The 16,441-nt window shown below is 42.4% G+C and overlaps 1 protein-coding gene across 1 annotated transcript in view; it reads left to right on the top strand.

Moving 5' to 3' along the window:
* Positions 1-16,441, top strand: part of Pi4ka (phosphatidylinositol 4-kinase alpha) — a 126,116-nt gene that overhangs the window by 9,430 nt on the left and 100,245 nt on the right. The window contains exons 2-4 of the mRNA XM_085832403.1: positions 7,660-7,776; positions 10,559-10,652; positions 15,020-15,108. Coding sequence (XP_085688529.1) covers positions 7,660-7,776; positions 10,559-10,652; positions 15,020-15,108 — 300 coding nt within the window. The remainder of the gene's footprint in view (positions 1-7,659; positions 7,777-10,558; positions 10,653-15,019; positions 15,109-16,441) is intronic.

The following is a 16,441-nucleotide window of genomic DNA, read 5'->3' as shown; positions in this document are numbered from 1 at the left end:
TTTAATGAAATTTCTGTCCTGGACTATGAATATCATGTCACAGTTACTTTGCCTGTCATGATGGTTTAAGACACTTAGAAAATGTTAGTTCTCGGTACACCTGAGAAAGACAGTTAAAAAACAAACAGGTTTAGCCAGGGTAGTGGTGCAAACCTCTAATCCCAGTCGGCAGATCTCTGTGAGTTAAAGGCCAGCCTGGTCTACATAGTAAGTTACAGGACAGCTACGAATGCACAGAGCAGTGGTTCTCAACCTTCCTAAGGCTTTAATACAGTTCCTCATGCTGTGGTGACCTCCAACCATAAAACTTTGTTGCTACTTCATAACTATAATTTTGCTACTGTTATGAATTATAATGCAAATATTCATATTTTTTGATGGCCTTAGGTTACCTGTGGTGAAAGGGTTATTGGACACCACTCTGGGGTTTGAACCTATAGGTTAGAACCACTGGCATAGAGAGGCCCTGTCTTTAAAAAAAAAAAAAAAAAAAGGTTTAGCAACGAAACTCATACCAGTGCTTCTTTAAGCTTAGCTTTTAGTTCCCAGAGAATTGTATCTGTGCAAGGACTCTCCCAGAGGTTTCAAGTAACAAAGTTGTGCTGGAGGCAGTGCTGCTATTGTAGCTTTCTTTTGACCTCCATAGTTTACCAAGGCTTGTTAGGGTTGATTTTCTGTTCAGTGTCCTGTGGAGGGCTGCTGACTTTCTCCTTGCTTAGGTGTTTCTGTAAAGGATCAGGTCAAAGCATTGCCACAAGTGCTTATTTAGTTTTGATTATGTGTAGGGGAGGGATCTGGATATGCATATGAATACAGTGTAAAGGTGCCTCAGGGTGTCAGATACCCTGGAATTGGGTATATATATATATATGTGCTGGGAATTAAAGCTGGGCTATCTGGAAAGCAGCATGTGTCCTTAACTGCTAAGCTATCTAATAGTTTGGGGCTATCACTAGCCTTTATTTTTATCTCTTCCTTTATTTTTAGAAACATTTTACTTAAAGATTTAATTATTTTATGTATATGAGTGTTTTGCCTACATGTACACAGTTGTGCTATGTGTGTAGTTACAGATTGTTATGGGTGATAAATGTGTGGACTTAGATATGGTTATGGGTGGTGTGTGGACTCACAGATGGTTATGGTGATGTGTTGTGTGGACTCACAGATGGTTATGGGTGGTGTGTGGACTCACAGATGGTTATGGTGATGTGTGGACTCACAGATGGTTATGGTTATGGTGATGTGTGGACTCACAGATGGTTATGGTGATGTGTTGTGTGGACTCACAGATGGTTATGGGTGGTGTGTGGACTCACAGATGGTTGTGGTGATGTGTTGTGGGGACTCACAGATGGTTATGGTTATGGTGATGTGTGGACTCACAGATGGTTATGGTGATGTGTGGACTCACAGATGGTTGTGGTGATGTGGTGTGTGGACTCACAGATGGTTATGGTGATGTGGTGTGTGGAATCACAGATGGTTATGGTGGTGTGGTGTGTGGACTCACAGATGGTTATGGTGATGTGATGTGTGGACTCACAGATGGTTATGGTGGTGTGGTGTGTGGACTCACAGATGGTTATGGTGGTGTGTTGTGTGGACTCACAGATGGTTATGGTGATGTGTGGACTCACAGATGGTTATGGTGGTGTGTTGTGTGGACTCACAGATGGTTATGGTGATGTGATGTGTGGACTCACAGATGGTTATGGTGGTGTGGTGTGTGGAATCACAGATGGTTATGGTGATGTGTGGACTCACAGATGGTTATGGTGATGTGATGTGTGGACTCACAGATGGTTGTGGTGATGTGTTGTGTGGACTCACGGATGGTTATGGTTATGGTGATGTGTGGACTCACAGATGGTTATGGTGATGGTGGTGTGTGGACTCACAGATGGTTATGGTGATGTGTTGTGTGGACTCACAGATGGTTATGGTGGTGTGTTGTGTGGACTCACGGATGGTTGTGGTGATGTGTTGTGTGGACTCACAGATGGTTATGGGTGATGTGTTGTGTGGACTCACGGATGGTTATGGTGATGTGGTGTGTGGACTCACAGATGGTTATGGTGGTGTGGTGTGTGGACTCACAGATGGTTATGGTGGTGTGGTGTGTGGACTCACAGATGGTTATGGTGATGTGTGGACTCACAGATGGTTGTGGTGATGTGTGGACTCACAGATGGTTGTGGTGATGTGTTGTGTGGACTCACAGATGGTTGTGGTGATGTGTGGACTCACAGATGGTTGTGGTGATGTGTTGTGTGGACTCACAGATGGTTGTGGTGATGTGTTGTGTGGACTCACAGATGGTTATGGTGTTGTGTGGACTCACAGATGGTTATGGTGATGTGTGGACTCACAGATGGTTATGGTGATGTGTGGACTCACAGATGGTTATGGTGATGTGTTGTGTGGACTCACGGATGGTTGTGGTGGTGTGTTGTGTGGACTCACAGATGGTTATGGTTACCAGGAACTGAACGCAGGTCCTCTGCAAGAGCAACAAGTGCTGTTAACTACTGAGCCATCCCTCTAGTCTCTCTCTCTTTATTTTAAAGACAGGGTCTTAGGTAATACAGACTAGCCTTAGACTTTCCATCCCCTAAGCCTCAGCCTCCTTCCTGCTGCGATTATAGTTAGGTGCTTGGATTGCAACCTCTCCCTACTTTGTTATTGTTTTTTCCAACAGGTTCTGCAAACAATTAAAAGTTTGTTCTTTGACATTTTCATACATGAATATAATACAGCTTGCCTGTTTTTGCATTCAGTAATTTCAGAAACTTGTCATCATACCAAGAGATGGCTCAGCAAGTGAAGTCACTTGTTGCCTTATGCCCTGAGTTTTATCCCTGGAGCCCACATAAAGTTGGAAGAAGGAGAACTCATCTCCACAGAGTTGTCCTCTGGGCATTGTCCACATGTATACTGCACATGTATCTTTGTAGTCACAGCATAAACACACTAATAATAAATACAAAAGCAAGTGGTGAAATTGGGAGAGAGGTTAGTGGGTGAATACATGCTGAGTGTGTGCACTTGTGTACTTGTGTGTGCGTGCATGTGTGCCTGTGCGCCTCTCTTCCCCCTCCTTCTGCAGTGTCCCTGAGATATAAGTGGATACTGTAAATGTCTTATTAGGTCCTAGCTCTCTGAGGTTTTTTTTTTTTCCTCAGCATCTTGCGCAGTCATGAATCTTTGTATTTACCTCTGACTGAGGAAAAGGTCTCCTTGAGGCCGAGTGTAGCTTTTGTCTGTGGGAATAACCTAGATATTTAGGGGAGCTTGATGCTCTGTCAGGTCGGCTATCCTATTAGCTCTCCCTGCTCCCAATGTATGGGAGTCATGGTTACCACAAACTCAAAACAGCTCTGTGTAATGGTTCTTGGTCTACAGAAGTCAGTTACGGAGTGACTGGGCTCATGAAGCCCTGCATATTGGGTACTACTGATTTATTGACAACCAGCACACTCTGGGAGAAGGTGAAACACACTATCTAGTCGTATACCCACTGGTGAGCCCACCTGGCTCTGATGATTAGTTTCAAACTTTTCGACTCTAGACACTACACAAAACCAAAGGCTAGTAAAAAAGGAGAAAGAGATGGAGGGGAAGGGGAGAGTAGAGGGACCACAATGTATGGTGTATATGTATGCAAGTGTAAAAGAATAAAATTTACTAGTAAAAAAATTACTTTATTTAAAAAAGGAGAAAATTAAAGACAACAATGAGATGGTTCAGCAGGGAAAGGTGCTTGCACCAAGCCTCATGACCTGAATTGGATCCTGGCCATCGTCCTAGGGAGGGCACATATAGCAAAGGAGAGAACTGACTCTTATGTACTGTCCTCTGACTTTCACATATACAACTTGGCACAAGAGTACCTGTATGCACACATACACTAAATGTAACAAAAAAGTTTAGTTATTTTATGTGTATGGATGTCTTGCCTGTGTGTATACCAGTGCACCACATACATACTTGGTGCTCACAGAAGCCAGGAAAGGACCCCCTTGGAATAGAGTTGCAGAGAACTAACTGTAAGCTGCCACAGGCAGCCGAGACTGGAACCCAGGTCTCCTGGAAGAACAGCAAGTGCTCTTAACGTCTGAGCCATCTCTCTAGCCCCACGTGATTTTGATTTTTTTTAGAGAGAGGGAAAAGGTTAGGGAGAGGGAGAAAGAGAGAGGGGCAAGGCTGGGGAGTCTCCTTGTGGGTTACATGTGGGCTATACTCAGTGGTTTACAATTGCTGTGTAAGCACAAGGAACCCAAGTGAATGCTTAGAACTCACGTAAAGCCGTTCTTGTGATCCCAGCGCTTCCCGGGTCAGATGGGAAGTGGGGACAAGAATCAGGTTCACATGCTTGCCTATCAAGCATGCTACTGAGTGAGTTATCTCTCTAGCACCCCTGCCCCTTATTATTAGAGACCAGGTCTCACAGTGTCGCCTCTGCTTACCTTGAATTTAGAGGAGTCCTATCTTGGTCTTTTAAGTTGGGATCACAAGCTTGGCCACATGCCCAGATTTCTGTCGGTTTCATGTTACTTCCTTGTTTTTACGTTATCTAGATTCTATTTATTGAAATATTATAAAGTATTTTCTGCTTTCTTAGCTTTCTCTACCTTTTTTAAGGAGCAGGTCCCATTCTGAGTTTCAGTTTCCAGATGGAGGGTAACACCAAGGAAACAAAGGAACAAGCAAATAAAATTCTTTTGAGGAGAAAAAGTTATTATCCTTGCTAAGAAGTATAGCCTTTTGGGTGTTTGTTCCATACTTTACAACCAATTTCATGTGTTGCTGTTGTTCTTACAGTTTACCGTAATCCTAATGTGGAATAACATTTACATTGTTTACTATCATGTAGATTGATACTCAACACGTCTCACTGGAGACAACAAAGGTGTGTACTTTTCTGGAGACTTCTGAGTTCAAGGCCAGCCTGGTCTACAGAGTGAGTTCCAGGACAGCCAGGGCTACACAGAGAAACCCTGTCTCAAAAAACCAACCAACCAATCAACCAAACAAACAAACAAAAAAACCCAAAACGAAAACAAAACTCATTTCCAGGTCTTTATGGCTTCTGGCAGGGGCCATCTAAAACTTAATTCTTTGGTTCATGGTCCGTTCATCTGCAAAAGCAGCCATAGTGGGCAGGTTTTCACATCACACCTCACTCTGACCTTTCTGCCTCTCCTTTTTAAGGTCCTCGGTGATTATCATGGGTCTGCTCACCGTAATCCAGAAGAATTCCTTCTCCATTTCAGTCTGCAGTTTCTCTTGTGCCATGTAAAGTGAACACTCACAGGTTCAGGGATTCAATATAGAATCACTGAGCCATTTTTACAGATCTCTGAGTTGCTTATTTATTCCTTTTGGTGTCTTCCCCTTACATTCTAAAATTGTAGGCCCAACGTTCAGTGCCATTTCTGAATACTCACACCTTTGAGGGGAAATATAATTAAAAGTAGGGTCAGCCGGGTGTGGTGGCGCACGCCTTTAATCCCAGCCCTTGGGAGGTAGAGGCAGGTGGATTTCTGAGTTCGAGGCCAGCCTGGTCTACAAAGTAAGTTCCAGGACAGCCTGGGCTATACAGAGAAACCCTGTCTCAAAAAAACAAAAAAAACAAAAAAAAAAAAAAACCAAAAAAAAAAAAAAAAGAGTAGGGTCTTTCAAATCAAGAATACCTGTAAAGGTAGTGGAGACAGAAAATTCCCTTTCCCCCTCATGACAGGGATTGAACCTAAGACGATGCATGCTAGGCAAGTGCTTAACCACTGAACTACAACCACAGCCCTTTCCTCCTTTTTAATTGAATATGCATTAGACCAGAATGTGAGCTGTATCACAGGTACTGTGCTAAGAGATTGCAAAGACAAAGAAATCTCACACTTTATGTGCTCATGTAGGTGTAACCTGTGGTATGTATATGTTCCTTAAGTAAGAGGACTTGCCTGGTAATGTGTGTGTGTGTGTGTGTGTGTGTGTGTGTGTGTGTAACTGTCCTTGTTACCTAGTTGGCTTTTTCTGGAGCAATCAACAGAATCTTCCTATCTTTATGATACAGAAACTGTAATGCTGAGAGATGGCTCCCTGAGAAAGACGGTCCTAGATCGAAGACCTGTCCAGTCCTCTAAACATTTGTGTACATTTCAAAGAGAAGAGGAATTACATAGAGCTACACATTTAATTCATTCACTCATTAATTTGGAGGCAGGGTCTCTCTATGTAGCTCTGACTGTCCTGAAGCTCACTTTGTAGACCAGGCTGGCCTCTAACCCATAGAGTTCCTCCAGCCTCTGCCTCTGGAGTGCTGGGATTAAGGGTTGGCCACACACAACAAGTTGCAGATTTTCTAAAGTAAATGCTAAAGATGGAGAGAAGCACCTTTGCTTTTTTCTCTTCCCCTTCCCTTGCCCCTTCCCCCTTCTTTGCCCTCCCCCTTCCCCCTTCTTCCCCCTTCCGCCTTCCCCCTTCTTCCCCCTTCCTTCCTTTCCTTTTTCTTGTAGTAGTCTCCTTTGTTGCCAGGCTGGCCTCAGAAGTCCTGCCTTCACTTCCCATGTGCTGAAAGTACTGGTACGCACTCATCAGTGCCCAGCTTACTCCCTTATTTTCAACAGGAAGAATTAAATCTCTTCTGTTTTGTACATTATTTAACTGAGATCTCTGATAATGTCTCATTTCTCTAGGATAAGAGCTAAGTCTCTTTTTAACCATGTGTATGGGTGTGTATACATGAATGCCAGAGCCCACACAGACCAGAGGTGTGGGTCCCCTGGATCTGGAGTTACAGGCAGTTGTGGATCACCTCATATAGGTGCTGGGGAAAGCACATAGGTCTTGCAAGACCAGTATGTGCTCTTAACTGATGAGCCATTTTCCCCATCTCTCAGGGATCTAGCATTTATATACCCTCTGAAAAGTCCCCAGAGTTCCAAATGTCACACAACTGCAAAAACTATCTGCAGCTGGCAAAATCACACCTCTGCTAGAGCATGAGGCAAGTCATAGTCAGCTGTTGCAGTCAGTCTGCAGCAGCCCCATATCCCCACACCTGAGATCAAAACAAAAACCCATGATATTTCTTTGTTTTTCAAAGAAACTAAAACTCCAAAATTGTCACCATATTATTCTGTGTTCTTTTAAGAGAAATGATTTGCTGGTTCCATGGACTTCTGCAGGGTGTGTTTCTTCTGAATGTGGCTTTCTGTTTTGGGAAGCCATGTTTGACTGTTTGTTAGTCTAATTGTATGTGCCTGGGTGTATGTATGTGTACCATGAGCATGCAGGAATCTGAGGAGGTCAGAAGAGGCATCAAATCCACTGGAACTTCATGGAGTTACTGTTAGTTCTGAGCCACCATGGCATGCTGGGAAACCTAACTCAGGTCCTCTGCGAGAGCAGTGAGTGCTCTTTACCATTGAGCTGTTTCTCCAACCCTTTGTTTTGTTTTGTGAAAGACTTATTTTTATTATTTTTAAGTGTCTATATGTTTGAGTATGTGCAGGTGCCTGCAAAAGCCAAAGGAGTTGGATTCCCCTGGCATCCGAGTTAGAGGCAATCTCAGGTTCTCTTGAAGAGCAGCATGTGCTCCTAAGTGCTGCTCCATCTCTTCAGTCTCTTGTGTTTGTCTTAAATCTTATTTTCTAGGTTCAAAAGCTGCTTTGCATGTGCCCAGTAGATTTTCATGGAATCTTCCAACTAGATGAAAGACGGAGAGATGCAGTGATTGCATTGGGCATTTTTCTCATTGAATCTGATCTTCAGGTAAGCCTTTACTAAGTTTATAATTCCTATAGTATAAAAGGGGGAGTAACGAGAATCCACATTTGTATTGCATATATTTACCTAGTACTTAACAGTACTAGAAGTGTGCGTCCCAACCTAACCAAAGTGCTGAGGGGATGTGCAAGATGGGGTAAATGGAACAGTGGCATTGATCTGAGGAAACCGGATTGTTTGTTTAGAGGAAGGATCTCTTATACAGCCTGGTGGTCCAGGTATTAACTGTGTAGCCCAGGCTGCCTTAAACTCATAGGGATCTGCCTGCTTCTGCCTCTCAGGTCCTGAGGTTAAAGGTTCATGTCACTGTGCCCAGCCAACTTACTGATTCTTTAAAATAAGTAGTAAAGTTTTTTAACTATCTTAAAATTTAGGGGTAATAATAAGATAAATTATTTTGTGACCTAATTAGTATTTTATAAAGTAACTTGCTTTTTATAGCAGGTAAAATGTTCATTAGGTGTAGTTCATCAGTCATATAAGACCATCTTTATCAAAACTTAATAGAAATAAAATTTGAGTGCATATTAATAGTATTTTAATAGGAATTAAACCCCAGCCTTGTTACTACAATGGAAAATGATGCACTGTTTCTTCTTCTTCTTCTTCTTCTTTATAATTGTCAACACTAGTTGAAGTAAATTCTTTTTTCTTTTAATTTTTAAAAAATTATTTATTTTATGTATGTTAGTACATTGTAGCTGTCTTCAGACACACCAGAAGAGGGCATCAGATCCCATTACAGATGGTTGTGATCATGTGGTTGCTGGGAATTGAACTCAGGACTTCTGGAAGTCAGTTAGTGCTCTTAACCACTGAGCCATCTCTCCAGCACCTTTAAGCAAATTCTTGATCATTGGATATCAGTCCTAATTCATTTATATGTTGTTTATCATTTGTAGTAGTAATTTTGAATTCTAAGTTTAATTGTTCGATTAGGAAAAGAATGTTATATATTTGAATATTCATCTAAAACCATTAGTCTGCATATCCTAGAAATTATACTCCAATAAGCATTTTTTTTTGTTTTTGTTTGTTTGTTTATTTTTGTTTTTTCTTTCTTTCTTTCTTTCTTTTTTTTTTTTTTTCGAGACAGGGTTTCTCTGTATAGCTCTGGCTGTCCTGGAACTCACTTTGTAGACCAGGCTGGCCTCGAACTCAGAAATCTGCCTGCCTCTGCCTCCCAAGTGCTGGGATTAAAGGCTTGAACCACCACGCCCGGCTCCAATAAGCATTTTTATTATTTTGTTGTATGAAATAGTCTTATTGTATATTTCTGGCTTTGTTTGTTAGTAAAGACTGCCCAAAACTAGTTGTGTAGACCAGGCTGAACTCAGTAAGGTTCTCCTGCCACTGTTTCTCCACTGCTGGGATTTCAGGCATGTCCACACACCCAGTTTTACATTTTGACCTTTTATATGTAACCTTTTCCACAGTGTTTGTCCCTGCACTCTGGGCCTTGCACATGCCAGACAGGCCTGTACCACTCAGTTGTATGCTCAGCCATTCTAGTTTTGATTTGCCCATAAATATCTTTGATACATGCATTGCTTGACAGAGTTACTTGTAAATCCCAAACATGTACTTGACTTTTTAAAGATAGCAAGGAAGAAAAAAAGTACAAACTATGTTTCTTACAATTTGGGTTCTACGTAAGGAGAGACCAGGGGTCTGGGGTTAAACGGCACATGACAGTTTAGCTGTGCTGCCTACCCCACCTGTGCAGTCATGAGTACAGATGGACCCAGAGAAGGCAGAGGACCATGTGTCTTATCTTGTTCACTCTAGTTTGCATTGCTTGACTCTGTCCAGGATACACAGGCCACCTTTGTGTCTCTTCTGAGCTAACATAGCAACAGTTGTGCCCCAAGCAGTAGAGGTGTTTACTCCCTGTGTGCTACTAAAGCCACTGCATTATGTAGGCAAGAGCTGTGGTTCCTCTGCAGGGGCAGTGCAGTGCAGCCCTTTGGAATTGTGTGCCTGTGATCCTAGATAGATGTTCTAACCACTACCTTTTATCATTTTCAGATTTTTTTCCTTTTTGCTTGTAAATCTGCATTTAGACCAAGTTTAGAATAATCACTGTCTCTAGTTTATTGGGCACCAAAAGGAGATGCTTGAAAACTGGGTGGTAGTTCACACCTGTAATCCTGCTCTTGGGCGGCAGAGTAAATCTCATTCTCTTAGTTGAAGCTCAGCCTGGTCTATCTATACGGCATTCCGCATAGTGACACCCTGTCTCAGAAAATATAAATGAATGAATGAATGAATGAATGAAAAGATTTAGGAGGAAAGCCGTTTCTTTCATTGGGTGCTATTAACCATTAAAGTCTGATGCTCAGCTTTCAAGGACTAAGAGGAAACACAAAGCACACAATTTAACAGCAGTAGAGGAAGAGGACATGGGGTGAGAAGAGAGGAAATGTCAAGTCCAGAAGCTTGTGGCTGTAAGTGACCCTTTGGTCCCAAGAATCTGTCTTAGGATCCACAGGTGTTTTGGGGAGATCTGTACTCCTGTCATTGACAGCAGACTTAAGTACTTGTTGCAAGTACCTTCTAGAGAGGCCCTCACTTGGGCCTGTCCCTCAGAGAAGCCCACTAGGCTGCACATTCCACACCACAGGGAGGAGACTGTGTGATGCATGTGAATGGCTGGGTGCTTTACATTATTCCTGGAGAGTCTGAGATTATTAGATATGGCTCGCTTAATCTATGTGAGACAACTGCTTAGTCACTTATAAATATAATTTTTTTGTTTGTTTTTTAGCACAAAGATTGTGTTGTTCCTTATCTTCTTCGACTTCTCAGGGGTCTTCCAAAAGTGTATTGGGTAGAAGAAAGCACAGCTCGGAAAGGCAGAGGTAATTTTGTGTGATATTTATCTTGAATGAAGAAAAAAAAATGGAAAAGAAGCTGACTAACTTGGAAATTAGACAGCTGGTCTCAGAAAATGTGGAACAACTTAATTGCCAACAGCAACATGGCTGACCTTACTCACTGCTGTCTAGAACCCATGGGCAAAGGGAAAAGGGCAAATGGACAGCCTGCAGCTTTCCATTGAGTCTCCTGGGAATGAGCAAATTCTTTTCAGACCTTCAGAAACTTTAATTCTTCTGTGTCTCTGGATGCATTGGACCATCTGCATCTGTCTATCCCCAAACCAACCATTTTGCCCCAGAGCTAATAGATTCACTTCTAGAGAAAGGTCAGTTCTCCATGTTCCAATCTTGCTGTTCCAAAGGGTGAGATAGACTTGGGGACACAGCCGTAACTGTTCACTAGAAATAGTTTTATCATTTTTGTTGCTGTTAACCTTCAGCTAAACTCCTACTTTAAAAGATTATGTGTGGCCCGGCATGGCTCACACCTTTAATCCCAGCACTTGGGAGAGGCACAGGCAGGTGGGGCTTTGTGAGGTTAGGTCAGCCTCATCTATAAAGCAGTTCCAAGACAGCCGGCGCTACACAGAGAAACCATCTTCAAAAGCAAAAACAAAAAACAAAACATTATATGAATTGATTTTGTGTGCCACAGTGTACATGTGGAGATCAGAGGTCTACTTTAAGGAATCGATTCTTTCCTTCTACCATGGGTACCAGGGGTTAACTCAGGTTGTTTGGTGGAAACTGCTTTACCTACTGACTATCACCCTGGCCTCCAGTTAAACTTTGGCACATTTTGAGACAGAATGAATTCAAGCTGGGTGTCCAGGACAGTCAGGGTTACACAGAGAAACTCTGGTCTCACAAGAAAAAACCTAAACAAGCAAACCTAAACAAACCAAAAAACACAAACAAAAGAGGAAAAGAAAAGAAATGGAATAAATTCATATGCATTTTTAAAACATTTTTATTCATCCATTCATCCACCCACCTGGGATTTTTTTGAGACAGGGTTTCTCTGTGTGGTCCTGGCTGTCTTGGAACTAGTTCTGTAGACCAGTCTGGCCTCAAACTCGGAGTTCTGCCTGCCTCTGCCTCCCATGTGCTGGAATTAAAGGCATGTACCAACACAGTGCATGGGCACATTTTTTTAACCTGGTATTTTATTTTGGATTTTTGGGGCTAGAAGTGTCAAAGAGAAAGTCACAGCCTTGTCCCACATTCTCTCTGCTGCCCTCCTTCACAGACTCTTCCTTCTTCCTTGTCCTCCCTCCCTCTTCCTTCCTCCTCCCTTCTTTTCTTCCTTCCTTCTGATTGTCTTTTACCTACAACACTGATGTTTGTGTCCTGATACCTTGAAGCTCCCAATAAGCTTGGATCACCTCTAGCATTTTAGGATTCCCATAAAACTGAAGTTCTTTGGAATTTAGTTCTGTGGTGCTTTATATAAAACCTTTGGGTGTATCCTGACAGGTTGGTAATGACATTATTTTTTTTTTTTCTGCAGTAGGGATGCTGCCATAACTTGTTAAAGGGCTCACTCAGCTAAAGACATTTTACTGTCATCATAAACATATCCCTGATTGTACCCGTACACCTCTTGACCTGCATATTTTTAGCCCTTTAAGTCACCCACCATGCCTAAAACTGAATCCTCAAATTATGTGTGTTTCTACAGTTCAAAGGACCATATTAAATAGAAGTTTTTATCTATAACTGTTACCTAGTTTGAGAAGTGCAGTCTCAGAATCTATTGATATTCCCTCCCTTTTTCATTTTAATTTTTAATTTTGTATGGTGGGATATGTCTGTGTGGTATGTGCATGAGAGTGCAGTGCCCTCAGAGTTCCAAGAGCTCCTGGAGCTGGAAATATGATGTTATGAGCATGGTCATTGCTTGGACTCAAACTTGGGTCCTCTGCAAAAGCAGGATGCAGTCTTAATTGCTGAGTCATCTCTCTAGGCCCAGTTTCTTTTGAGGCCTAACAACCATCATATATATGTACTTTAGGAACAATAAATAAAACTTTCAAAGATCACTTTTATATATACAGATTTACATTAAACTGAAAAATTCAATGTTTGAAATATTGTTAGAAATATGTAAATTTATAGGCTTTGTGTGTGAACTGAACCCTGAGCCTCATACATGCTAATTATATGCTTCACCACTGGGTGTGTGTGCATGTATGGGAGTTTGGGGAGGGTAATGTGGAGTGGGGAAGATATTGGGGGGGGGTATAGGGAGTGGGAGGGTGTCTGTGTATGTCCATGTGTGTCTGTGTATTGATAAGATGGCTCTACCATCTTGGAACTGAACAAGAAGACTTGGCTAGCTATCTGGCTAGCAAACCGCAGGGATCCTTCTGTTTGTTGTCTCTGCTTCAATGGCACTGGAATCATGTGTGCTGCCATGCTTTCTTTTCATGTAGTTACTAAGGATCAAGCTCAGGTCATTATGCTTGGTAAAGTCTTACTGACCCGTGTTCCAAGCTGCTACCTTCCTCTTTTATTTTTTTGGTACTATATCTCATGCTGCTAAAATCTAGAGCAGTTCCCAAAGTGTATAATCTAAATTGTAGTAAACCCTTAAATGATTCTGATGCACACAGGTTTCATAGATACCTGGGAGGCATTTTAAAATTCTAGTAGAATTCTAATAATCTTCCATATACTGTATACTGCCATAATCTGAGAATATACCCATGAAAAAGTGGGTATTTGTATGTCTTTGACTCAGTTTAAGACTGATCATATTATTCATGATAGCACATGATAACCGTGATTGAAACCATGGTGGGAGTTCTAACATTTGAAGGTATACCTGAAAGGCTGCATGTACATAGTGTTTGGTGTTTTAGCTAAGGTACTCCTTCCAGCCTGTTTGCCTTGAAGAATTTCCCTGCTGTTAGGCTTAGTTTGAGAAGGACTTAAAATTTTATGGGCATGCTGAGGGTATGTGGTTCCGTAGTCAAGTGTGTAGTTCCAGCTCTGAGACTTTGGGTCAATCTCTAACACAATATGAATGTGTGCTCGTGTATGCTTTATTCTGCTAAAGGTGATATGAGTATGTATTTGATGGTTAATATTCATGAGCCATTGTTTACACTCTATTTAGATTTATCTCTTGGGTTGCAGATATAGCTCATTTGTTAGAATGTTTGCCATCAACATTCTTGAGGTCCTGGATTTAAATCCAGCACCACATGAACTAGGCATCAAACCAATAATCTATTACCAAATAATCTATTACCAATAATCTCATTATCAAATTTGTAATCCCAGCAAATACTTAGGAGGTAGAGGCAGGAAGACTACAAGTTCAAGGTTGGGTTAGGGAGGTGGCCACACAAGCCTGATGCCCAGAGTTCAGACCATAGAACCAATGTAAAAGCTGGATTTGGTCAGTCAGGCCACAGAAATCTTAGCATTCCTACAGCAAGGTAGGAGGTGGGAACAGGAGAATCCTGTGAAAGCTTACAGGCCAGGTCAGCTGGAAAATGCAGCTCAACACAAAAGAAAAAGACTTTAAAACAAGGTGGAAAAGAACCACACCTGAGAGTATCTGCTAACCTCCAAAGCAATGCTCTGGCACATTCTTCCTCATACACATTCCACAGAACTCAAGAGTTCAAGGTCATATTCAGTTACTATGAGTTCAGTCCCTGGGACTCGCATGAAAGAAGGAAAGACCTGACCGTTTTGATCGAAGAGAAGTTGTTCTCTGACTTCTACACACATGCCGTGTCACTCATTTATGTGTTATATGGTGTGTACACACACACACACACACACACGAAGTGCAGTTTAAAAAGCTGAAAATTAATGCAAGAGTCCATGATAAATGGATAGAACTGAATCTCAGCAAACTAAGCCCTTGCCCTCTTTTAAATTTTTTTTTTTTTTTTTTAAGATTTATTTATTTATGTAAGTACACTGTAGCTGTCTTCAGACACCCCAGAAGAGGGCGCCAGATCTCGTTACGGATGGTTGTTAGCCACCATGTGGTTGCTGGGATTTGAACTCTGGACCTTTGGAAGAGCAGTCGGGTGCTCTTACCCACTGAGCTATCTCACCAGCCCCTTAACTTTTTTTTGGGGGGGAGGGTGTTTTCTTTTTTGGTGGGTGGGGTCCAGCCAGCCCTCAAATTCCCTATGTGGTGAGAATAACTCTGAACTCCTGACTTGCCTGTCTGTGCTGCCTAAGTGTTGGGATTACAAGCTTGAGCTACCACATGTGCTTTCTTAGCTCGTGTAAGCTGATCCTTAGACAGACTGTGTTAGAAAAGGAGCGTGCAGAATCAGACGGCAGTGTATCTCATCTCATCCATACCTCATGTCTTCCAGGTAACCTCCCAGTTGCAGAGAGCTTCAGCTTCTGCCTGGTGACCTTGCTGTCTGATGTGGCTTGCAGGGACCCCTCACTTAGGGATGAGGTAAGCATCTGGTACTGGTGCGTGGATGTTAATTGGAAGAACCCCAGAATGATGAAAAGGCTGTGAAGTGTGATTGGAGTGTGTTGGTTTTATATAGTATATGTGCATGTATATGTGTTGTTACACACAATGTATACAAATGCAGAAGCCAGAAGAGGACATTGGGTGTTTTCCTCTTGAGTTTTCACTCTTGAGCATAAAAGTCCCGTATGTATGTAAGTATGTATGTATGTATGTACATATTTGTGTATTCATGTATTTATTAATTCTGGGGACTTTTTTTTTTTTTTTTGGTTTTTCGAGACAGGGTTTCTCTGTGTAGCCCTGGCTGTCCTGGCACTCACTTTGTAGACCAGGCTGGCCTCGAACTCAGAAATCCGCCTGCCTCTGCCTCCCGAGTGCTGGGATTAAAGGCGTGCGCCACCACGCCCGGCTTTAATTCTGGGGACTTAACTCAAGGCCTGTACTTCTTTAGCAAGCACTTTACCACCCAGCCAAATCTCCACACCTTTCCACTTTTTTGAAGCAGGGTTTCTCACTGAACCTGAAACTCACTATTTGAGCTAGTCTAGCAGCCATCAAGTGCCAGTGATCACCTGTCTGCACATCCTAAGCTGCTATTACAGGCAGTGCACACACAGCATCCCCAGCATTTATGTGGGTGCCAGCTCTCAGCTCCTATCTTACTGCTTTCACAGAATGCACTTTTACCCACTCTGCCATCTCCCCAACCCCTTTGCTTGATGCTATTAATAGCAGTATTTCTCACCTGGGATACTTTTAGGCATTTTTCAGGATCTGAGAGCCTTACCTCATTCAACATGCCATGTGTGAGACCAGCCTGGTCTACAGAGCTCATTCCAGCACAGCCAAGGCCACACAAAAATGCACTATCTTAAAAAACAAAAAAGGGGGGTTGGGAACAATGGTGGCTGATTCCCAGTGTCAGCCTCAGGTCTCCTCATGGACGTGCGCACACGTGTCACGAGTGTGCCCAGGCACGGGTGTTCACTTTCCTCCTCTAGGTTCCTCATGGAAGCTGCTCATACAAGATACTGTTGTCATTTCTTCTTGTGTGTATGGATATGATGTGCATTCACGTGTGGGCATTCTTGTCGCTGAGGAGGCAGGGATAGCAGGCTCCCTGGAGATTACCTGTGATTTGAATTGGAATGGCCCCATAGTCTCATATTTGAATGCTTAGTCATCAAAAGTTGCACTATTTAAGGATTAAGAAATGTAGCCTTGTTAGAAGAAGTGTGTCACTAGAAGTGAGATTTAAGGTTTCAAAAAGTCTGGCTTAGTCCTTCTCTCTCTGCCTGTGAATGTAGCT

The sequence above is a fragment of the Mus caroli genome, unplaced genomic scaffold (genome assembly GCF_978045245.1).
Source record: "Mus caroli unplaced genomic scaffold, Mus_caroli_1 scaffold_17, whole genome shotgun sequence".
NCBI classification, from domain to species: domain Eukaryota; kingdom Metazoa; phylum Chordata; class Mammalia; order Rodentia; family Muridae; genus Mus; species Mus caroli.
This window is presented reverse-complemented; position numbering and strand designations above follow the sequence as displayed.